At 44.4% G+C, this 24,894-nt stretch overlaps 1 protein-coding gene across 2 annotated transcripts in view; it reads left to right on the top strand.

Moving 5' to 3' along the window:
* Positions 1 to 17,949, top strand: part of DAT (Sodium-dependent dopamine transporter) — a 70,675-nt gene extending 52,726 nt beyond the window's left edge. For both annotated transcript variants that reach the window (XM_071677816.1, XM_071677817.1), the window contains exons 7-14: positions 2,382 to 2,516; positions 9,277 to 9,380; positions 9,739 to 9,976; positions 10,692 to 10,820; positions 11,010 to 11,109; positions 12,678 to 12,778; positions 13,392 to 13,568; positions 14,240 to 17,949. In XM_071677816.1, coding sequence (XP_071533917.1) covers positions 2,382 to 2,516; positions 9,277 to 9,380; positions 9,739 to 9,976; positions 10,692 to 10,820; positions 11,010 to 11,109; positions 12,678 to 12,778; positions 13,392 to 13,568; positions 14,240 to 14,359 — 1,104 coding nt within the window. In that variant the 3' untranslated portion in view covers positions 14,360 to 17,949. The remainder of the gene's footprint in view (positions 1 to 2,381; positions 2,517 to 9,276; positions 9,381 to 9,738; positions 9,977 to 10,691; positions 10,821 to 11,009; positions 11,110 to 12,677; positions 12,779 to 13,391; positions 13,569 to 14,239) is intronic.
* The last annotated feature ends 6,945 nt before the right edge of the window (positions 17,950 to 24,894 follow it).

Here is a 24,894-nt window from a genome sequence, read left to right as displayed (position 1 = left end):
CTCCCTCACCAGGTTATATGTACGGTTCCCTCCCCTCCCTCACCAGGTTATATGTACGGTTCCCTCCCCTCCCTCACCAGGTTATATGTATGGTTCCCTCCCCTCCTTCACCAGGTCATATGTATGGTTCCCTCCCCTCCCTCACCAGGTCATATGTATGGTTCCCTCCCCTCCCTCACCAGGTTATATGTATGGTTCCCTCCCCTCCCTCACCAGGTCATATGTATGGTTCCCTCCCCTCCCTCACCAGGTTATATGTATGGTTCCCTTCCCTCCCTCACCAGGTCATATGTATGGTGATAACGCTGGTCACAGCAGAAGTTGGTAACACGACCGCCAGGCAGGATGAGGTGTGTGCATTACAGTACATATCCAGCAGGTTAAAGGTGCATTTCTCACTATACATGGATGATAGGCAAGGGTCACCATTATCATACAGGAACAGTACTGGTACTGTCGTTTCACTATACAATGAGGCATACAGTACAATGCCATGAAGTAGTGTGACGCCACATACCATACAAAAGCGGGTAAAGTAGGGTATCATACATGACACGTTATACAATAACAAGAAATATACCATGTTCTCAACACATATAACTTTATATATGTGTCGGACAAGTAGAGCTGTCAACACAGTGTTACACCTTGGTCGGGCTGGTGTCCCGCCCAACCTAACCTCTTACCACGCCCCTAATGTTGTTAACCTCAGAAAATTGGCTTCTGTCGGCATACCCCCGCACCACGCTCATGAATTACCCGGCCATTTAATTTTACTGCCCTCAGTCCCACTCGATAAAAGCCTTTTATCGCGTGCCATTTGTAGATGCCAAGCCCAATACCAGACTATTAGAGACGATAGCCATCATACTGGCAATGTTACCATCACTACTGGCACTGTAACCGTCATTGTTGACACAATATCTCCACCACAGGTGGTGTGGTTCATGACTACCTCTCCCCATCCCCCACCACAAACCCCACCACCATCACCACAGGTGGTGTGGTTCACGGCCACCTTCCCCCCCCCACTAACCCCACCACTATCTCCAACAAAGGTGGTGTGGTTCACGGCAGTCTTCCCCCCCCCCACTAACCCCACCACTATCTCCAACAAAGGTGGTGTGGTTCATGACTACCTCTCCCCATCCCCCACCACTAACCCCACCACCATCACCACAGGTGGTGTGGTTCATGACTACCTCTCCCCATCCCCCACCACTAACCCCACCACCATCACCACAGGTGGTGTGGTTCACGGCCACCTTCCCCCCCCCCACTAACCCCACCACTATCTCCAACAAAGGTGGTGTGGTTCACGGCAGTCTTCCCCCCCCCCCACTAACCCCACCACTATCTCCAACAAAGGTGGTGTGGTTCACGGCCATCTCCCCCCCCCACTAACCCCACCACTATCTCCAACGAAGGTGGTGTGGTTCACGGCAGTCTTCCCCCCCCCCCCACTAACCCCACCACTATCTCCAACAGAGGTGGTGTGGTTCACGGCCACCTTCCCCCCCCCCCACTAACCCCACCACTATCTCCAACAAAGGTGGTGTGGTTCACGGCCACCTCCCCCCCCACTAACCCCACCACTATCTCCAACAAAGGTGGTGTGGTTCACGGCCACCTCCCCCCCACTAACCCCACCACTATCTCCAACAAAGGTGGTGTGGTTCACGGCAGTCTTCCCCCCCCCCCCACTAACCCCACCACTATCTCCAACAAAGGTGGTGTGGTTCACGGCAGTCTTCCCCCCCCCCCACTAACCCCACCACTATCTCCAACAAAGGTGGTGTGGTTCACGGCCACCTTCCCCCCCCCACTAACCCCACCACTATCTCCAACAAAGGTGGTGTGGTTCACGGCCACCTCCCCCCCACTAACCCCACCACTATCTCCAACAAAGGTGGTGTGGTTCACGGCCATCTCCCCCCCCCCCACTAACCCCACCTCTATCTCCTACAAAGGTGGTGTGGTTCACGGCCACCTTCCCCCCCCCCCACTATCTCCAACAAAGGTGGTGTGGTTCACGGCCACCTTCCCATCCCCACTAACCCCACCACTATCTCCAACAAAGGTGGTGTGGTTCACGGCCATCTCCCCCCCCCCCCACTAACCCCACCACTATCTCCAACAAAGGTGGTGTGGTTCACGGCAGTCTTCCCCCCCCCCCCACTAACTCCAACAAAGGTGGTGTGGTTCACGGCAGTCTCCCCCCCCCCCCACTAACCCCACCACTATCTCCAACAAAGGTGGTGTGGTTCACGGCCACCTTCCCCCCCCCCCCCCCCACTAACCCCACCACTATCTCCAACAAAGGTGGTGTGGTTCACGGCAGTCTTCCCCCCCCACTAACCCCACCACTATCTCCAACAAAGGTGGTGTGGTTCACGGCAGTCTTCCCCTATGTGGTCCTCTTCATCCTGCTCATCAGGGGCGTGACGCTGCCGGGAGCAGCCGAGGGCATCATGTACTACCTCAAGCCTGAGTTCTCCAAGATCTGGGTGGCCGAGGTAAGTACCCAACCACCCACCCACCCCCCAGCAGAACACGTGGACTGAGGGAAGTACCCCAGGCAGAGCACGTGGACTGAGGTAAGTACCCTAGGCAGAGCACGTGGACTGAGGTAAGTACCCCAAGCAGAGCACGTGGACGGAGATAAGTACAGTAGTGTCCCTTCCTCAGTAGGAGTAAGGCGCGTGTCCCTCTCATTACTTCTTGGCAATTCAGTTTAAGGGAACAGTGTATGTCGTCACAGTCAGGACATGAGCAGTTCCAAGGAAGAGTGGGTTATTTCCTCCAGTGGAACAGGAACCGTCTGATCCTGGGTCTCTTTAAACCGGGAGAGAGGAGGCAAACCTCGCAGAAAAGACGAACTCTGGAATTAAGATGGCGAGGGTGGCCCGGCTGGGGAATAGGGATTAGGAACCTGGGATTGCTCCTAATCGGGGTTTTGGGAACTTGACTAATTGGTTGAGGACGCAGGCAGGGATCCCAGCGGCACAGGATTGGGATAACACAGTGAATAAGGACATCTGACGGAGGGATGACAGAGAAACACTGGTATGATGTAGAGAAGGGACGGGAGGCGGCCACAGGGCTGGTACGTACATGATGAGGTGGCTGGGTCACAACAGACGTCGTACAGCAACACTGACGAAGATACATGAAGGAATCTACCAGCATGACACGCTGAAACACGTGAACGACACACAAGATAAATAAACATGACGCAGAAGGGAATGATGGAATAATAAATGAAACGATGATATTGTGAAACTAAGAGAAAGATGGAGTGTTGGAGAGAGGAAAGGTTGGTGTCGCATGATGAAGTACGGTGAGGAGTACAACTGGTGACTCACATGACAGACACAGACCGGAGGGGGATATGGCTGTCCACACAGGCAGAGGGGACATGAAGAAACATGAATGAGATAAATGAATGGTTACTACAGAAGTAGAGGGAGATCAGAGAAACAGGTGGTGACCACATCTGTCATGAGAGATCTTAAGAATAAACGTCAAGTTTAACGTGAACGACAATAGAGGACCAACTACAATGGTGATAACTGTCCTAGGAGATAGGACCAATATGATACAGCAGGAGAGAGGTGTGGGAGACAACAGGGATGTTACCCATACAGAGTAAGGGACAACATAACGCTACAGGCCAGGCACGAGTGCCCACCATGTTAACAAGGTCATATAATTACCCGCTCCATGATTAGTCCGTGAGCTGTGGACCCCCTCCCGTGCCACCGCCGGGATCAACCCGACCTACACACCACCCAATATTCCCTCCTAAATCACATTGCTTCTGGCGACCGGGCAGCAACCTTGCACAGAAAATATTATGATCGTTATACTTCAAAAAAAGTACTTTTGTATACATGGTTTTAAGTAATCTAAATCATGTCTTGTGTACTTGGTTTTCAGTAAACTAAGTCATGTTTGTGTACTTGGTTTTAAGTAATCTAAGTCATGTTTGTGTACTTGGTTTTAAGTAATCTAAATCATGTTTTGTGTACTTGGTGCTAAGTAATCTAAGTTATGTTTTGTGTACTTGGTGCTAAGTAATCTAAGTTATGTTTTGTGTACTTTTGGTGCTAAGTAATCTAAGTTATGTTTTGTGTACTTTTGGTGCTAAGTAACCTAAGTTATGTTTTGTTGAAAAATGTGTCTTTGTAATTTGGGTTTCCCGTAATGGCGAACGATTCTAGTTCAGATGAAAAGGTTACTTGCCTGGGTGAACCTGTGGTAATACTTGCCTGGGTGAACCTGTGGTAATACTTGCCTGGGTGAACCTGTGGTAATACTTGCCTGGGTGAACCTGTGGTAATACTTGCCTGGGTGAACCTGTGGTAATGCTTGCCTGGGTGAACCTGTGGTAGTACTTGCCTGGGTGAACCTGTGGTAATACTTGCCTGGGTGAACCTGTGGTAATGCTTGCCTGGGTGAACCTGTGGTAGTACTTGCCTGGGTGAACCTGTGGTAATACTTGCCTGGGTGAACCTGTGGTAATACTTGCCTGGGTGAACCTGTGGTAATACTTGCCTGGGTGAACCTGTGGTAATGCTTGCCTGGGTGAACCTGTGGTAGTACTTGCCTGGGTGAACCTGTGGTAGTACTTGCCTGGGTGAACCTGTGGTAATACTTGCCTGGGTGAACCTGTGGTAATGCTTGCCTGGGTGAACCTGTGGTAATACTTGCCTGGGTGAACCTGTGGTAATACTTGCCTGGGTGAACCTGTGGTAATACTTGCCTGGGTGAACCTGTGGTAATACTTGCCTGGGTGAACCTGTGGTAATGCTTGCCTGGGTGAACCTGTGGTAATGCTTGCCTGGGTGAACCTGTGGTAATGCTTGCCTGGGTGAACCTGTGGTAGTACTTGCCTGGGTGAACCTGTGGTAATGCTTGCCTAGGTGAACCTGTGGTAATACTTGCCTGGGTGAACCTGTGGTAATGCTTGCCTGGGTGAACCTGTGGTAGTACTTGCCGGGGTGAACCTGTGGTAATGCTTGCCTGGGTGAACCTGTGGTAATACTTGCCTGGGTGAACCTGTGGTAATGCTTGCCTGGGTGAACCTGTGGTAATACTTGCCTGGGTGAACCTGTGGTAGTACTTGCCTGGGTGAACCTGTGGTAATGCTTGCCTGGGTGAACCTGTGGTAATACTTGCCTGGGTGAACCTGTGGTAATGCTTGCCTGGGTGAACCTGTGGTAATACTTGCTTGGGTGAACCTGTGGTAGTACTTGCCTGGGTGAACCTGTGGTAATGCTTGCCTGGGTGAGCCTGTGGTAATGCTTGCCTGGGTGAACCTGTGGTAATACTTGCCTGGGTGAACCTGTGGTAATACTTGCCTGGGTGACCCTGTGGTAATACTTGCCTGGGTGAACCTGTGGTAGTACTTGCCTGGGTGAACCTGTGGTAATGCTTGCCTGGGTGAACCTGTGGTAATACTTGCCTGGGTGAACCTGTGGTAATGCTTGCCTGGGTGAGCCTGTGGTAATGCTTGCCTGGGTGAACCTGTGGTAATGCTTGCCTGGGTGAGCCTGTGGTAATGCTTGCCTGGGTGAGCCTGTGGTAATACTTGCTTGGGTGAACCTGTGGTAATGCTTGCCTGGGTGAACCTGAGGTAATGCTTGCCTGGGTGAACCTGTGGTAATGCTTGCCTGGGTGAACCTGTGGTAATGCTTGCCTGGGTGAACCTGTGGTAGTACTTGCCTGGGTGAACCTGTGGTAATGCTTGCCTGGGTGAACCTGTGGTAATACTTGCCTGGGTGAACCTGTGGTAGTACTTGCCTGGGTGAACCTGTGGTAATACTTGCCTGGGTGAACCTGTGGTAATACTTGCCTGGGTGAACCTGTGGTAATGCTTGCCTGGGTGAACCTGTGGTAATACTTGCCTGGGTGAACCTGTGGTAATACTTGCCTGAGTGAACCTGTGGTAATACTTGCCTGGGTGAACCTGTGGTAATGCTTGCCTGGGTGAACCTGTGGTAGTACTTGCCTGGGTGAACCTGTGGTAATACTTGCCTGGGTGAACCTGTGGTAATGCTTGGCCTGGGTGAACCTGTGGTAATGCTTGCCTGGGTGAACCTGTGGTAATGCTTGCCTGGGTGATCCTGTGGTAATACTTGCCTGGGTGAACCTGTGGTAATACTTGCCTGGGTGAACCTGTGGTAATGCTTGCCTGGGTGAACCTGTGGTAATACTTGCCTGGGTGAACCTGTGGTAATGCTTGCCTGGGTGAACCTGTGGTAATGCTTGCCTGGGTGAACCTGTGGTAATGCTTGCCTGGGTGATCCTGTGGTAATACTTGCCTGGGTGAACCTGTGGTAATGCTTGCCTGGGTGATCCTGTGGTAATGCTTGCCTGGGTGAACCTGTGGTAATGTTTGCCTGGGTGATCCTGTGGTAATACTTGCCTGGGTGAACCTGTGGTAATGCTTGCCTGGGTGAACCTGTGGTAATGCTTGCCTGGGTGAACCTGTGGTAATGCTTGCCTGGGTGATCCTGTGGTAATGCTTGCCTGGGTGATCCTGTGGTAATGCTTGCCTGGGTGAACCTGTGGTAATGTTTGCCTGGGTGATCCTGTGGTAATACTTGCCTGGGTGAACCTGTGGTAATGCTTGCCTGGGTGAACCTGTGGTAATGCTTGCCTGGGTGATCCTGTGGTAATGCTTGCCTGGGTGAACCTGTGGTAATGTTTGCCTGGGTGATCCTGTGGTAATACTTGCCTGGGTGAACCTTAGGTAATGCTTGATGATGTATTAAACCTTGACTGACCCGGACGTCCACTGACCACCACATGACCATAAGCCTCGTTTACTGCAGCCTCACTGTACACCGTAGCTACTAAAGTCACCACATGATGTGACATACACCATACCATGTAACACACCCGAGGCCACACCACTTGACATACACTAGGGATACCACACCATGTGACATACACTAAGGATACCACACCATGTAACATTATTAAGACTATTAAATAAGTGACAATATTCCTTACCAGACTGGCTGCTGTGATAATTAATATATCGAACAGAAACTTTGACAGAAAATATCTGGGCAAAAAATTTTAATGCCGTCCAATTAAGAAATTTTATTGACTTTTGATAAAGACACTAATGAAAATTTTTGTTTTGATTTTACTGAATACTACAGTAGTCAGAAACACTACTTAGTTATATTTATTGAAATGATTATCACAACTTTTTACTTTCTTACTTGCTGCCACAGTAAGACATACTAACACCCTAGGTATGGTAGAAGTTATAATACTGGTCGTTACAGTAGTTATGGTGATGATAACAGTGGTTGTAATAGTAAATGGTAGTTATGGTGAGCTAATACTAATAACAGTAAGGCTGATGTAATTTTAACGAAGCAATGGTAGTAGCAGCACGCTTTTGGTGGTTATGATGAGGTAGTATACTAACTACAGTTACAGTAGTTAACACCTCACCATCAGCAGTGCCATCCATACAACAGGCTTTATTTTAAGCCAAACACCAGACCACTTCACATTAGCGTCCGTCACATTACTGTCTTCAGTGTGGTAGAAATTCAAAGGAATTTGAGCTCGTCAAATCCAGGAAGGTGGAAGGTTTCACCAGTACGTGAGCGAGTGGTGGCCGTACCACTACATTGCTGTCCACACAGATGATGATGAATGAGGCGCCAGGCTTCCGCACACCGAGGAGCAGCCGTTATGATATTCAAGAAAACAAACTCAGATGTACGTATGATAGAGGAAAGTGATGATCGAATATTACAAGCTGAAGAGTGGAAGATCGTGTAGTGGGCGCTGCAACACTAGAGACAACGTATCAGAGATGCGCTTTATGAACGGTTGACGGATACGAATATTTGTCTCAAGAGGACACGGGTGATGAGTCCAAGTGGTGTGCAGACCTACGTATATCGAAAGCCGCAAATGCGCCGATCATGCAAAGCTAACCTGTAACTCTCTGGGGAAATACAGCAACTTCAGAATTCAATACGAAGTTACAGATCAGTTTTGTACCTGTGGCTATATCTCGGATCGAGATATATTTCATACAACTGTATCGACGGAACGGGAGTAAAGGCGATGCTGTCTATTGCACGCCCGACGCGGCGCCCGGAGCGGGAGACGGACACACTACTGACGGACCAGTCGATACCGCCGCCCCTCTCCTACGTGCCACATCCCTCAGACCCTCAGGGGTCGCCCAGTCTTCTTGAAAACATTTTGAAATCAAGAACATCTGAGACCCTGCTTGCTGTCTCGCCACTAGCGAATAGCGACATGAAATGATGCAACTTTGATTTGTCAAACTAACGTGTTTCTCTTTTCTCTTCTTTACCTTTATCAGGCTTTCTTAATCTTGATTTATCTTAAAAAGATGATAAGATTCAATATGTTCCCATGGCAAGGCATCGGTAACAGATGGTTGGACCTGAATAGGCGGTGGGGGAAGTGGAGTCACCAATTAGGGCGGTTGCCGCGCGCGTGACCGGCCCAGCAGGAACGGTGGCACACACCCCTCCCACATCTCACAACACAGGGTCTCTCTCTCTCTCTCTCTCTCTCTCTCTCTCTCTCTCTCTCTCTCTCTCTCTCTCTCTCAGATACTCAGGTGAGCTAATTATTAAGAAAATGAATATGTTAATGACAACAGTAACGAAAATATACGTACGTCAAAGATTTAAGACTTTCCGCTATAGAGGCTTAGGAGGCGGCGGCCACCCGCAGGGCCGACACCTTTTAACACCAAAACTGCCGGAAATGTGGGGCTACCAGGAGCAGGTCTGCCAACATACTGGCCTACCAATAGGAGGGTTGCCAACATGGGGAGTACCAGGAGTAACTCTGAGTTTCATCTTTGTGTTTAGTGTGTAATAACCTACAGAAGGACACTTGTGTTCTGTCTCTCAAGTGACGGGGATCTATCAAGCGCCACATCTGATATATTTCCTCCCAGCGACAATACTTCAAATCGTGTGAAGCAAAAACGACCTAAGTCAATAACAGTGACTGTTTTTATATCACTTGTTACTGGTCGTTATTACATTAATGACGTTGAACTTTGTAATGAGAGTCATTCCACAGGTAAGAATACGAACTGCTACATACACTAATTATCTACATGTACACTACCACAGCATTAATGTGAACAATGAATGATGTTTCTACACATATCTCAGCCGGGTATACGTGCCCTACTGTGGCTCGTGACGGTACCGTCAGCAGTACAGGTGTACCATGTGCTATACCCTACAGGTGTGGGTGGACGCTGCTACCCAGATCTTCTTCAGTCTGGGGCCAGGCTTCGGCGTCCTCCTCGCCTTCGCTTCCTACAACAAGTTCCACAACAATGTTTACAAGTAAGTCAGCCGGCACCTAGCCTGACCTGATCTGGCGTCGGTTCTGGCCTAACCTGGCGTAGGTCTGTCCTGGTTGCTAGTATGACATTAGATCATAAAGTAATGAATAATGTAACAATTTACAATTGTTAAATATGTGTAATTCAATCCAGATAAAGTGCAGTTTCCTAGAGTAAATATTTCTCCCAGTTATCCATTTGTGTTGTGCGTATTCGTATTTTAGGGAGAGGGAGTTCAACACTCACGAAGCCCATTTGTTGAACATTCTCTTCACATCACAACTTAAATTTCAGCAAGTCGTGTCCACTAACCATGTCCTCAGTCTGTGCATAGCACTCATCCTTGACTGGGTCGGCAGGGACGCCATGGCCACCAGTCTGATCAACTGCTGCACCAGCTTCATCTCCGGGTTCGTCATCTTCTCGGTGCTGGGCTACATGAGCCACAAGAGCGGCAAACCCATCAATGAGGTGGTGGACGAGGGGCCGGGCCTAGTGTTCGTGGTGTACCCAGAGGCCATAGCCACCATGCCGGGCTCCACCTTTTGGGCCATCATCTTCTTCATGATGCTCCTCACGCTTGGCCTCGACTCTTCCGTCAGTACTGAGCGTACTACATAGTGCACGGTGATCAGGGGCTGGCAACACTGCTCTCACAGGCAGGAACATGTATAATGTTCTGGGCTGGGAGCTGCCGTTATCATGGGGTGATTTACATAGATAAGCCGCACACAAGACAGATAATAAGAAAGATAGATCAAGTTTCAGACCTAGATAAATAAACATAGAGTAAATAGCTAATGTATCATCCCTCGATAGAAAGGTTAGGTTAGGTTAATAATGTTGGTATGAAAGGAACGTACGTACATTAATGTTAGTATGAGAGGAACGTACGTACATTAATGTTAGTATGAGAGGAACGTAGGTACATTAAATTGGCATGAGAGGAACGTACGTACATTAATGATGGTAAGAGAGGAACGTACGTACATTAATATTGGTATGAGAGGAACGTACGTACATTAATATTGGTATGAGAGGAACGCACGTACATCACTATTGGTATGAGAGGAACGTACGTACATTACTGTTGGTATGAGAGGAACGTACGTACATTAATATTGGTATGAGAGGAACGTACGTACATTAATGTTGGTATGAGAGGAACGTACATACATTAATGTTGGTAAGAGAGGAACATAATGTACACAGTGTGGGTGAAGTGTGGTATGCTTGATGTCACTGGTGATCAAGGCTGACCCCTTGGTTTCACCAGTGACCTTGGCTGACCCTAACATGACGTGACCCACAGTTCGGGGGTTCGGAGGCTGTCATCACGGCCCTAAGTGACGAGTTCCCCGTCATCGGCCGCAACCGCAAGGGCTTCGTGGCCATCCTCTTCACCGTAGATTTCTTCGTCGGCCTCACCTGCTGTACCCAGGTGAGTGACGGGATCTGAGGTAACCAGGTGAGTGACGGTACCTTCTGTTGCCTGGTAGGTAGGGGGTTCCTGCCTCTGGCAGGTTGGTGGATGTCACACATTACAGCCTGGGACATGTGGGTATACAGGACACGGTAGAGCCACATACGTATAACAGTGCAGAACATAACGTGTACACGTGTCTCCCAGGGCGGGTTCTACGTGTTCACTGTGCTGGATCGTTACGCTGCTGGCTACTCCATACTGTTTGCTGTCTTCTGCGAGGCCATCGCCGTCTCCTGGATCTACGGTAAGTCTGTAGCTCATTTCCTCTCACTTATCTGTCTCTTACTGTGTATATATACGCACAATAATCTGCTTGTCTATCTCTCTATATCTATAATACTTTTATAAATGTATTTAGCCAACAGGCAATATATCAATGCGTTCCTCTCTCTCTCTCTCTCTCTCTCTCTCTCTCTCTCTCTCTCTCTCTCTCTCTCTCTCTCTCTCTCTCTCTCTAAGTTGTATATATAAATGGAAGCCTCACAGAAGGGGATCTTGGGCCGGAGAAGTAATTATATATCTATATGAAGACAAAGGTGAGCGAAGAGGAAACATATGAATACCATAAGTTGATTAGCGAAGGTGAGGTGAAGGAGAGAGTGGTATATGAAGGCAACAAACATGAGACACGATATATGAGAGACCAACTTGAACAGTTCGGGGAGGTAGTAGTTCTACACTACCGGGAACACCCATGTCTGGAACTTTCTCTGTTTAACATTTCAACTACTGTATTGTATCCACCTTCACAATTGAGTTAATCAGTTTTCTCCTATGTCCCACTACTGTCATACAGGTTCCTCTGCATCATCAGTAACGAGTGTCTTGCTCCGTAACTCTTCTGTTGTTCTGCATCTTTTGAAGAAGTGTTCACTGTCGACAATGTCAGAGCCAAAAGATGGTGAGGGAGTGTGAGCGAACTCAGACGATGGAGAGCGAAAATATGAGACTGCGTCAAGGGTAGGAAGACAGTGTGAGAAGAAAGATAAAATGAGACGAAAAATGTGTTTTATGTAGAAGGAAATGAGGGAGGAGGAGAAGTAAGAGGGTGGCAGTGAGGTGTCCATGATGAACAAACTGCCCTCTTCGTGACTGACCAATCAACTACCCAAGTTAACCACACACTGACAAAGGCTGGGTAGTGTGACGACCTGAGGGAGAGTAGTATGACGACCTAGGGCAAGGAAATATTAAAGAGAGAGAGAGAGAGAGAGAGAGAGAGAGAGAGAGAGAGAGAGAGAGAGAGAGAGAGAGAGAGAGAGAGAGAGAGGCTGGTGGAGGTAATGACGTGACGGGGTTTAACAATATGATGTATGGGCAAGGGCGGGTCTAACCCACCATAATATAGAAGCACATAACGTCTACGGGATAAACCAAGGCGACCCAAAATGTCATTAACTGTTTTATAAGGAAGGCCAACAGACGTATGTCAGCCAGTGGCTGGCTGGCTGACTGTGGCTGAATCATGGTTAACTGGTGAGTGTGTGTGTGTGTGTGTGTGTGTGTGTGTGTGTGTGTGTGTGTGTGTGTGTGTGTGCTGGCTGGTATTTGTGTGTATACTGCGTACTATACAGAAGCATATGGTTAGACTATGATATATTCTGGTAAACGAATGGAGTACTTATGGTCTTGGTTGTGGTGTGGTAGTGGGTATGTATGGTCGTGTTGTGTCTGGTTGGCTGTGATGTGGGTTACGGCTTATCATCTCGCTCTTACATAAAGGAATGAACTGTAAACAAAGACCAATTAGTGCAAGGAAAAATAATAGGAGACTGAGATATATAAGTACATCCTCCCTCCTTCGCTCCACAGGTATAGACAGGCTCCGTGACGACATCCGCGAGATGATTGGCTTCGCCCCGGGCGCCTACTGGAGGACCTGCCTCAAGTTCTTTGCTCCAACCTTCATCGGCGTGAGTTGTATGAACAGTGACACCCCTCCCTGCTGCATCCTCCTCCTCCTCCTCTCTCTATCTCCACACACACACACACACGCACACACACACACACACACACACACACACACACACACACACACACACACACACACACATCCATAAGAAACTGTTGCTTACGTCACGTGTTAATAACTGTACCACGTCAATTACAATAACCATTTAATTATATACAATGACAGGACAATGGTCGCTGGGGTTGTCAATCGTGATACCAACAGACCTTTATCCCCCAAAACAACAACAACAACGTCTGCTGTTACTACCACACTCCCATAACACCATCATGTGACACATGAAGTCAATAGGTGACACCATCATGTGACACATGAAGTCAATAGGTGACACCATCATGTGACACATGAAGTCAATAGGTGACACCATCATGTGACACATGAAGTCAATGTAATCCATTACTGACACCTTAATACTTCCGGTTTCCCACACAAACCAATTACACCTGGCCCTGGTGGTGATGGTGTGTACAACACTTACACCCGACAAAACACAACACCTTGGGCCCGGGTTAGACGTGACAGTGTTAAGACTTGCTGCGACTCTCCTGCTGCAGATCATCATCGTGTACGGCCTCATCACGTACAAGCCACTGTCCGCCTCCGACCCGGCGGCTTACCCGTGGTGGACGGACCTGATCGGCTGGGTCATGGCTGGTTCCTCCATGCTTATGATCCCCTTCGTCGCCATCTACAAGATCGTCAAGGTTCCTGGTCCTGCCTCTCTCTCCCAGGTGACTGACTACCCTACCTACGTTCTCCACTATGAGCCACCTCACGAGGCAACACTTTCTCTTAATTTCTTATTCACAAAACCAGTAACGTACTCGTGCCCTTCTTAAACCCAACACAACAACACGACCCCAACCAGTGCACGTTCCTCGTGTGTGACCATCTGACCCTCAGTGTGAGGGTCAGGTCATCATGAGCAAGGGTCATACCGCCCACCTCCAGGGGTTAAAGCCAAACCTAATGTACATATATTATCAGCGTCTTCAGCAGCAAGTGCAAAGGTTCACGAACACATCATTTTCTGGATCCTTTGATGGATACGACGACTGCTGCCGTGAGTGAGTGTGGCTGGTGGTTGTTGTGACCCCCCACCCTCCCCTCTCGGTGGCACCGACCACCACTTGTGGCACCAGCCACAACCACACGTACTACCAACCACATATCAAACTTCCACACGCTTGACTAACATCAGCATGGCGAACGGTGCGATATGTTCCTCTGGTACTTGTGTAAGTCTAGGGAAGTCTTGAGCCAGATTTCAGTGTGTGTGTGTGTGTGTGTGTGTGTGTGTGTGTGTGTGTGTGTGTGTGTGTGTGTGTGTGTGTGGTGTCAGTTATAACCCTAGTAAGGCACCTCCACCTACCGGCAGCTAATACTTCCCTCACTTCCTTAGCGGCTGAGGATCCTGACGACCCCCTGGCGGGACCAGCAGGTCTCTGTTGGCAACGGTGTCAGGACAGAGACCAACCAAATCATCCTGAACTCTGACACCCCGGCGCCCGACCCCGTCTAGTGACCACCCTCACCGGTACACCTCCAACAACAACAAACTGACAACAAAACTGTCGTCCCAACATGTAAACAAGTATACTCTGAGGAGGTGACCCCACAGGAGGACGGTCTTCCTCCCATCCTCCACCAGTCACAGCCAGGGAGGGAGGGAGGGAGGGAGGGGGCAGCTGGTGAGCCCTGGCAGCTGGTGACATCGATGATAAGCCTCAAGTGAAGCTTGTGTTGAGGTTACCACCTGTACCCGTAGATCATAGGCACCCACCCACTCCCACAACATACCTCGTACCATTATGTGTTAGGTAACTAAAAATGTTTAGAACCATTTAGAAAACATATTACCAGTATACATACATCTAGCAGGGAGTAACTGAAGCTTTACATAGACGACGTTCTGTTATAATAATAATGTCTAGTGACAGCTATAACATTGCTTCCAAGTTCACTACCGTAAGTTTGCAGAGGACTTATCACCTGGTAGTACGAGACGACGTGATACATGGACGGTACAACATCACCCGTGATAGGACCTCATCCACGCCTCCTCAGGCATAACCTTATTTCCCATCAGTTCAGCCAACTTCTGCTATCGTCAGCTCTACACTCTCTCCGTATAGTAAATTTTTCGTGTAAGTTCAGTGCCATTCATATTACCATGTAGGGTGTCTTTTCTTTCCATTACCATACAATAATGTATCTTACGTGAACCATCACAAGATTTAATACAGTCACAAGATTACGTCTTCTAATGTCCCAGGATTTCGAGCGTGAACCACTGCCCAAGGTTCCAAGTCCCATACTGGTGCATCACCAGATGACTTCTTATTACAATTCAGTTTCACCAAGTAACTAACGCACTTAAGCCAGGGATATGACCTGACATAAGCAGTAGGTCAGGCACGCTTGCCCAGGTCACACAAACATTACACACTGTCTCATGTTGCAGTCAACCCGGTAGTGGCGTTAGTCTCATGGGTTGAGCAAGCGCTGGAGATGTCTGATTTTATGTGTGTGTGTGTGTGTGTGTGTGTGTGTGTGTGTGTGTGTGTGTGTGTGTCTGTTACCCCAAAAGGCAGCTTCAGTCCTGCAAGTATCTAACTAGAGCTAGTTCGTCTTACCAGTAACTAGGAGTATTTCTGTCACATGTTTGCGTGAATGTAGAGCCTTTTATCCCATAGATCTCAAGTGTCCACATCCGCCGACGGGGAGAACCATTCTTCTGTCACAACACTAAGAGAACAAGGAAGTATTTGACTGGGAATGACGAGGTCTAGTCTCACTTCCTACCCAGGGAATGGCTGGAGGATAAGGTAACCTAGCCTGATACAAGTCATCAACAGCCATCTTACCTTCCCAGCATCCACTGGAGCAGTTAGGCTGGTCAGCGTTTGTGGAACAATAGTTTAGATGCGACAGTATTATTGTCAGTAACCGTGTGTTCAAAGTTCAATAATCAAGTCTGACGAATGTATTGCGAAGTATGTACAAAATTAACTTATTTTTTCTTAAGACAACGTCTTAGTATATAAAAATGGCGGTAACTTACGAAGGCAGGAGAAACTTGGGGTACAACTGTCTTGAAATTTACCAGTAGCGAGCAGTTTTGGCCGCTACTTGGTGACTCATGTGGACAAATAGCAAAGACTCTCGGTCGACAGGCGAAGTGACTTCATCACTATAATGTCGAGCTAATCTGCCAAGAAACTCTCCATCTCTCAGCTCGACCTAATCTTCCGTTGTACAGTCATCCTCTCAATAATAAACGATTTTGCGTTCTACTACTGTTGGACGGGTCTTATGTCTGTGGTTTCTCGAGAATATTTGGCCTCTTTATATATAATACATCAAATCAAGATCTACAAAAGTACTTGTGTTTTGTTTATTGGTATGATAAAACTATCTATACGATACGTTTGCAGGTTGATAAATATTATTGTTTCATGATTAGGTAAAGAAATGTTTGTAGTAAATACAAAGTTTGAATTCAAATGGTAACAATAAATACTTAATATTGTAGAGATTTTCTTGTAAACTCTAACTGGCTGTTCCGGTAATTTTGCATATGACGCTTTTTCTTATCATTATAACCCAGCAAAATACTTATTGTTACGGAATGAGTGATGTTATACTAACTAGTATTAGTCACTCTCGTCTGTAAGGTGTTTAGCAATTAAAGTTCAAGGATCTCTGGGTGGCACAAATATGTTGTCTTTCCCGGGTCTGTGTCAGACTTGTCACACTGAGTTTCTTATCGGTCATTTAGATAAAACCTTTCGACATAATCAATGAATCACGCTTGGTGTGACTATGTCCTACATAGAGATTATAGTAGTGTAGTTATAGTTGTGGCGGAAGCCTCGCTACCTTACCGCATCAACTTCAGCCATCCCAGCGATAGTCTTCATAAGGTGAGGGAGGCACTAGTTACTCTATATCATCCACGATAAATTTCTCCCATTATCTTCATGAAGCGCTTTTCAATAAAATAAAATGTTCTTACGGTCATACTGTTATATAACATATGGCACACTAAAAATGTAAAGCTGATCAAATACGAAAACTCCTTTACGCAAACTTGAAATGTCATCGTGTTCAGCGATGTGGACGTAGCACCACCACTATGCATCATAAAACTTATGTTGTATAAATAGGTTGTATTTAATGATTCTTATATGATAAAAGCGGAGTTATTACTGGTAAAACCTGTATATTAATGCGGATGTAATAACGCCAAGAATGTATTTAAGTTTGTATGTGCACATTTTTCATATATATATATATATATATATATATATATATATATATATATATATATATATATATATATATATATAATGTGTGTGTGTTGGAAATATGTCAGTAGCAATGAACCATTAGATAAAAAAACGTTTAATATAATTATATTTACGGTACAGTATTCTGGAAGAATTTGTATATGATTATATATACATATATCTAGATATATATATTCATGGTCTGGCTGGTTTCTCTGGCCACTACCTGTACAACTCAGCTCTGGGAGCGAGATTGTTAACACTGATTCATGTATGTGTGTAGTCCTTAGGAGTCTGGCTGTTGTGTATGTAAATTTATTTGTTCTCATACTCAATGTAAATAATTCAAGTGTTTTTCCAAGTGTCACAAAACATCAAAAGTATATGTCTAAATGAATTTAAAGTATGAGTGGATTCATGAAGTATTTTACCCATAAGTGTATACTATAACCAAATACAATGTACATACAGATGTAGAGGCCAAAACGTACCAGATTCAACCCACTGAAGGAAGACACGGCAGGTTCCCGATCCTTACTAAGGAAACACTGATATGTCAATCCCTATTTATTGCTCGGATAAAATATCATTCCTTATGTGTCCCTATAAGATTGGATAAAATGTCAATCCTTGTATGTCCCTATAAGACTGGATAAAATGTCAATCCTTATATGTCCCTATAAGATTGAATAAAATGTCAATCCATATATATCCATATAAGATAGAACAGAATGTCAAATCTATTCATCCTTACTTCTTATCCCTATCAGAATCTGAGACCGATAATTCTCATATTTGTGTCATTAAACTAAGACCTGGCTCTTGCATTATGTTATTACTTAATCTTTCCTTTTCTTCTAGTGTGACACCTGTCTCTCGGTTAAACAAAATATTAAAAACAAATGTAAGTCTTGTTCGTCAGATTAGCATGTACGAAGTAGGCTTAGATGGTGTGTCCTGCTGTTAGTATCTGGGTTTGCTGAGGTGTAGTGTGTGGGTGGTGTTGGGCTAAGAAAGTGCCTGTTCCATGTTAGAGTAAGTCAGTTATTCCGCCGGGGTTGGTCATCAACACAGCTGAACCTTAATGTTTACCGAAGTCTTACGTGTTTTCACCGAAAAATGACGCGTGGAACCCGTTTCCATGAAACAATGGCTGACTGGTCACACAAACTGCAGCCCACTCAGCTGAGTGGCAAGTGTTAGTATGAAATTCGTTTTGCATGAAGTAGAGACAATGTACTAATGTAGACACTAGTAGTTATGACAAATTTCTAAGACAGGTACAACCCAGGTTTTGTACAGCATGTGACTGTAAACTTCAGTGTCTGTAACTGGTGTAGTACTGTAGCTTTTCCGTTACTGTACACACAATAACATACTTTCAAAACTGTCGAACATATATTCTTTTTTATATGTAAGATTTACCAATGAATAGGTCACTTTATTAATTTGTAAGTAGAAGTGTGAAGATTATAAAGTACATATTCATATATGTAAGATATCGCCCTACTTTTCCCTCGACGCACAGATTATGGAGAAACATGCTACTCAGCCATTGGTATGTTTCAGGTGCTTGTAGAAATGTTACTGTTTGTCAAGTTGTTTAATACATAGTTTCGCTAAATAACACATTGTTCTCGTTAACACACGTTCTTTCTTGAAACATACGTTCAGGAAGTCATTTTTTCTAATGAGAAGGTTTTTAACTGATTCCTATCGGGAAGTGTGGCACCAGTGATGTGGCCATCGTGTATGTCGCAGTCAAAATAGGAATCAGTAATTCGTCAGAATTTGTTGCTATTATCGAACTCGTCCTAGAGATTGTAGTTACATTAGTTTTATAATAATATGGTACAAACAAAGCCTTTTATAAAGACTTTCGAACCTTGTGATCGAGGGTCTGAAAGCAGCCATACAGAAGGATTTGTTAACGTGCCACATCGCACCAGACCACCAACATCAACGGCCGCAAATGCAGGTACTCGGTATATTTCTTACTAATGAAATTTTGCTGTTAAAATATTTCAACAAAATTGCATTTTGTCTGTTTAATGAAACACAATCACAAAAAGAATGATACCAAACACACGAGTAATATTTCAAAACACCGATTTTATCAACATTAGGGATATGGTATCTTGGGAAATCTTAAATCAGTGAATATATAAATACCGAAATCCGCAGTAAAGCCAGTGATACAAAACTTCAAGACTATAGACAAAATATTCAAATACATAGCGCCTGCGGCCGTTATGATGTAAGGTCTGACAATGTTTGTGCTAGTGTTCAACCTCGTACGTTCAAAAGGCAGAGTAGGTCATGCAGAGGTCGATAGCAGATATACGCCATAGATCCAGGAATATATTTCATTAATTGATCAACATAACATTCTATTAGCATTTTACTAAGATATTAATTGAAATTATATTATCTACACAAAGAAATATTCTTTTGATGTCTGCTCTGTTCTATACCTAGCAAATGAGTTAACGTTAGTTCTGTGACTGACCCCTGATTGTTATATCTTATAATGGGTGTTAAATGATTAGCTGATTGTGTTGAAATGAGTGAGGTTCTCAAAACAAATCACAATAATTAATGATGTTTATGATTTCACCTTTAAAAATTAAATCTCTTCTAAAAAAGTATACATGATCTGTCATAGGCTTAACCTAACTTAGAAATTATTCTAAATACCAACATTAACAAGAAGGATAAGAATAACGAAATTACGTTGGGCAATTTCCATGAAGTTTGAGTATTCCGGTAAGGGATAATTCGAGCTGATCAAATCCGATCAATTATCATTTCTGATAAAAAAAAAAAAAAGGTGTGACAAATGCGTCTGTAAAAGCTGTGTGATACACTGAACCGCTTGCATACCGGCACACATTTTCTCAAAAAATATTTACCATAAATATTTTCTCAAATTAATCGTAAATTTATTGTACAATTTCTTTTACTTACTTCAAAATCTTGAAATATCATATACTGTAAACAACGTAATGACCAGGTAATGTCCACGGTAGATTTCAGCGAAATGTTTAGAAAAATCTATAGTTCAGGTAAACTGGTCTGACTGTTGTAAGTTATGGATGGACGTTTCCCGTAAACATGAGGTGTAGTTATTTCATTATTATTATAATTATTACTCTTCCTATATTGTCATTATCATAAATATTACCAATTTCATTTGATCATTATTATCTTGTTAATGTCATTATGCAATTGTATGCGTCTTGTGCTTCCCCTACAACAAATAGAAAATCTTCCATTATTGACTATCTAGTTTTACTTGCTTCCCAAAACTTATTAACGACTCTGCTGGATACAATTACTTAGTCGTCCTGGATGACTTTATAACAATCATTATATACTTTCATAAGTGATACAATCGTATCGAAACTGATGCGGTCATTTCATAACTACTGCAGTCGCTTCTAAATTGGAATAATTTCATAATGTAGTCGTTACAAAACTCAAGTAGTTCATATGAGATGTAATCATTTCAATACTAAAGCAATCATTCCATAAGTAACGCATTCGTCTGAAAAAGGATGTTATTTCAAAAGTGCCACAGTCGTATCACATCTACTGAAATCCAAGGATTCAACACTCCTGTGGTAGTTTCATGACTGATTGAGTCGTTTTATGAATGATGAAGTCATTTCGTTCGTCAATCAGTGCCTTAATTAAAACATAGTTGTTTTGTAAAGCTGATACGGTTGCTTCGTATCTAATGTTGTCCCTCTTATGCAGATTCTGGTTCGACTCAGTTACTAACGTTTACTTTTCAGTATCCTAACCAAAGACAGTAATGTTTTCCGTTATGTGAACCTCGATTGAATGCTTCCGGCAAACAAACGCAAAAAATGCTCATCAAAGTTAACTCTGGAGAAACTGGTACAGCGAAAGGAAGGGTGGGGTTGGGCAGTTGCCAATAGGATCAGACTCTGATCAACAAACTCTTCTACTGGTAACTACAGTTACTCCCTCGTGACTCAACTTGTTCCGCGTCCACAACCCGGAAGCTAAAGAGGTAAATGTTAACGACACCAAGACCTGAACATGACAATCCAGGAGAGTATTATCACTTGAATTATCTGATACTGTAAGTACAAGATATTCCGCTTGTAACACACACTTCCAAAAATGTTAGGTTTTTGGGATATTTTGTCCGCCTTTTCATATCTATATTTTCTGCTTTACATCTGAAACAATAGCACCCTAACTACCCCATCCTCCCAGCCTAAGTTAACAGCTGATGCTATCACCCGCTCTCTCTCTCTCTCTCTCTCTCTCTCTCTCTCTCTCTCTCTCTCTCTCTCTCTCTCTCTCTCTCTCTCTCTCCCCTCCTAACTTAACCTTAATTAACGACTGCTGCTATGAGATAAACTCGTTTTAGCACAAACATTTACAATCATATCTTTCCTCGCGTCCCTCCGTACGCTTGGCTGGCACAGTTCTCTGAAGTGGCCGCTATTGTGAGTGTTCGTTTTATCCAGACGGAACGTGTTAACAACGTGGCCTCTTCGGTACTTAAGTACGGACTTTATCCATCACCCTTCCTTTCCCAAGATGGGCAGTGGACGGCTTCCATCCACTGTCCGTGCCCCCATTTGGGGGGTTCCCACCACCAATGTGTCCTCACTTCTCATCCCATTGTCGTCATTCCACTAGCAGGTCACCAGTCGTTACAGATGGCACCAGTGTCAACCGTCTGATACCCTGATACACCTTTGTGGCACAACGTAAAATATCACGAAAGGCAAATGTAGCATGGTTCATGTAATAGACCCTTACAGCCCCCTCAAATCATATTCCGGTCGTGTTTATCTGCAGATAAATTCTAGAACAGATTAATAACTGGCCTGGCTAGAAGCAAATATCACCACCTCATGAAGATAACACACGTCAGGTTCCGCTCACCTGCGCCAGGTACTAGAGGGGCAACAGGGTGAAAGGTCTTCCCGATAAGGTGGTAATGTAATGCTCTAAGGCCAAGTGAAACACAATAACCAGCGGTTATCACATCACGATACTTGCCATGTATACTGCTTTATGGTCGATTACGTTAGGTAAGGACTTATGCGAGGAAAATACTACCTTCTGTGTCCCAGGAAACTAAGACGGCCGGGGGAAGGGGATGGATATCCTTATCTCCTGCATCTTTACTTCCTATAGGTGAGAACAGTAGCCAAGCAAGACAAGGTCGTCTGCTCCTAACGCTTACTCTTCTACGCAGGAAAGACAAACGTGCGTGTGTGTGTGTGTGTGTGTGTGTGTGTGTGTAAATAAATATATTATATATATATATATATATATATATATATATATATATATATATATATATATATATATATATATATATATATAATGATGCTTCATGCGTGTCTGCGTGTTCGCCGTTGCCCGCGTCCGTGAAGTATCGGCAAGAGCCTTTTAGAGATACAAGGGACTTCTGGGGTAGGAAGGTGTGCATGGGCAGTTTTGTAAACGTACACCTATCGCCAACATTCAGTTTCCTTATCTAGTGAACTCCAACTATCCACAACCTTATACTAATAAAGTCCACATTCAAATCCATCGTAATATGTTTCTTGACCCGCTTCTTGTTATGGCCAATTGTAAGCAGGTGTTGCATCTCACCAGGAAATATTCTGAACTCGACAGCTTCCTGTAAAGCCTTACGAGCATGACAGGAATTATCCAATTATGATTTTATATATGCGTTGAACAGCTACGCAACCATATCGTCTTACATAATTGAATGTAAAACATTGTTTGCCGGCAGACAATTTGTCTTAGGGCTGATGTGAAGCTCTGAGGACAGTTTAGTCATCGATTCCCATGTCTTCTTCACAGAAAGATATCAGTAGCTTATTTCCCTCTAGGTAATTATCATACAGAGGCTTTCTTGCACAGCCTCATTACTTTACATTTAATCGTGTGCGTGTTCCCTCTAGCCCCCATTTTTGTTGCTTAACTGTCTGTGTTTGTCTTTCCATTTGTACGAGGGTTTGTGTTGGTTCGCAAAATATTTCCTCTAAATGCTTTATACGCGTTAACAAAGCGGCAAATTCCATTCATTATCAATGAGCTCTGGTCCAGAAAACGATGACATCACAAAGTTTGAGGTCATCAGGTTATATCTCGCATATCTTTTCTTAGCTTCTCCATGTGGCAGTTTACTTAAATTAGAAACAAAAGTTCACGTTCATTAGAGTTTGTGTCGGCAAACTAAGCACATTTCTTTGTGTGGGGCTTATATATATCCAGTTTGTCACCATCCAGCTTACCTTCTCTTGAGGCTAATTAACTCATATGAAGAACAACTCAAGGCGGAAGAATATATACATATTTCCCGGTAACTAAACCCAGCCGAATTAGTGAGAAGCTACGGGAGTAGAGACCTACCTAATGGAGTGTGAACAATTACAAAATGACGTCTTCCCTACCTACACTTCCAAGATTCGCTTTATCTACAAATATGTGTGCCCAACAAGGGTCGGATGGGATTCACGTCTCCTGTGCTTCCATTTTACTCTAAAAACTTTTACGCAGGGATTATTTTGCTAGCGGCATCTTTATCATGACTAAGTTTCGAGATAAAAAAAATTGTAAGTCTAAATTTCTTTAATGTCACTGGAAATATACTGTTCTCACAAAGCACATAAACGTGATTTACAGTCAAAAGAAATTTTCATTAGAAAATCTTTACAATGACGACTGTGACTAAGGTAAGGCTATCTCGTTACAACACAAAGGAACATAACACTGTATCACGAAAATACATCTTTGTGTTTCATATGATTCATAGACACTGTCAATACATCAGAAGCAATAATTACGCTAAAAGGGTAGACTGAAAAGTTGTTTCCTTACCTTTTGTATCTAAATAGACACTTTTTTTGCGGGGGGTCGTTAGCTTAAAAGTCAAGCCGTGATACCTTTCTTACACCTAACTCCTGGGTAGGGAAGACTTACCTTACTTCCTTGACAGTAAGGTCAAGAAGGGATATCTTCCTGACCTAGCTGATGGGTGAGAACGGGATAGCTTCCTGACGTAACTGATGGGTAACGATGGGATATCTTTCTTACCTAGCCGTCGAGTAACGATGGGATACCTTCTCGATGAAACTGTTGGGAAAGAATAGTATGTTTTTCTTACCTAAGTGTTGGGTAAGAATGGTATACCTTCCTAACATAACTGTTAAATCAAGAAAGAATACCATACAGTATTACTGATCTATTTATCAAGTTAGGAAGGAATGCATTTCTCCCTTGAACTTATCTTGGGTCAAACTGCGGGAATGGATATAACACTTCTACGGTACTTCACATCATCCATATGTTTGGATACTATATATGTGATATCAAAATATAATTCTTAAAGTGTAACTACATAATATAAACTAGCCTCCATGCAACCGAGGCAAACGTAACCTCGTAAAGTATAGGTAAAGTATATACACAACACCGTAGTTCTTACAAGAACCAATCTTTCAGACATATTTTGATCTGCGGCAAACAAAAGGCGCATGTGCTTCTAAAAATGTAAGTTAAATGCCTGGGAAGGAAGCATTCGAATTATATGCATATTGTTAGCCACCCTGTGACAACATTTCACATTTCGGAGTACGCAAAGTATTTCTGGCATTACTGCTATCTTCATACTTAATACGTATAATGGATAGTCCGAAATAAGTACACAGGGCCGCGAAAAATCTAAAACATTCATGGAAGCTAGTATCAAAATGTGCGA

Source organism: Panulirus ornatus, chromosome 26, assembly GCF_036320965.1.
Source record: "Panulirus ornatus isolate Po-2019 chromosome 26, ASM3632096v1, whole genome shotgun sequence".
Taxonomy (NCBI): Eukaryota; Metazoa; Arthropoda; class Malacostraca; order Decapoda; family Palinuridae; genus Panulirus; species Panulirus ornatus.
The sequence above is the reverse complement of the archived record's forward strand: the minus strand, read 5'-3'. Positions and strand labels throughout refer to the sequence as shown.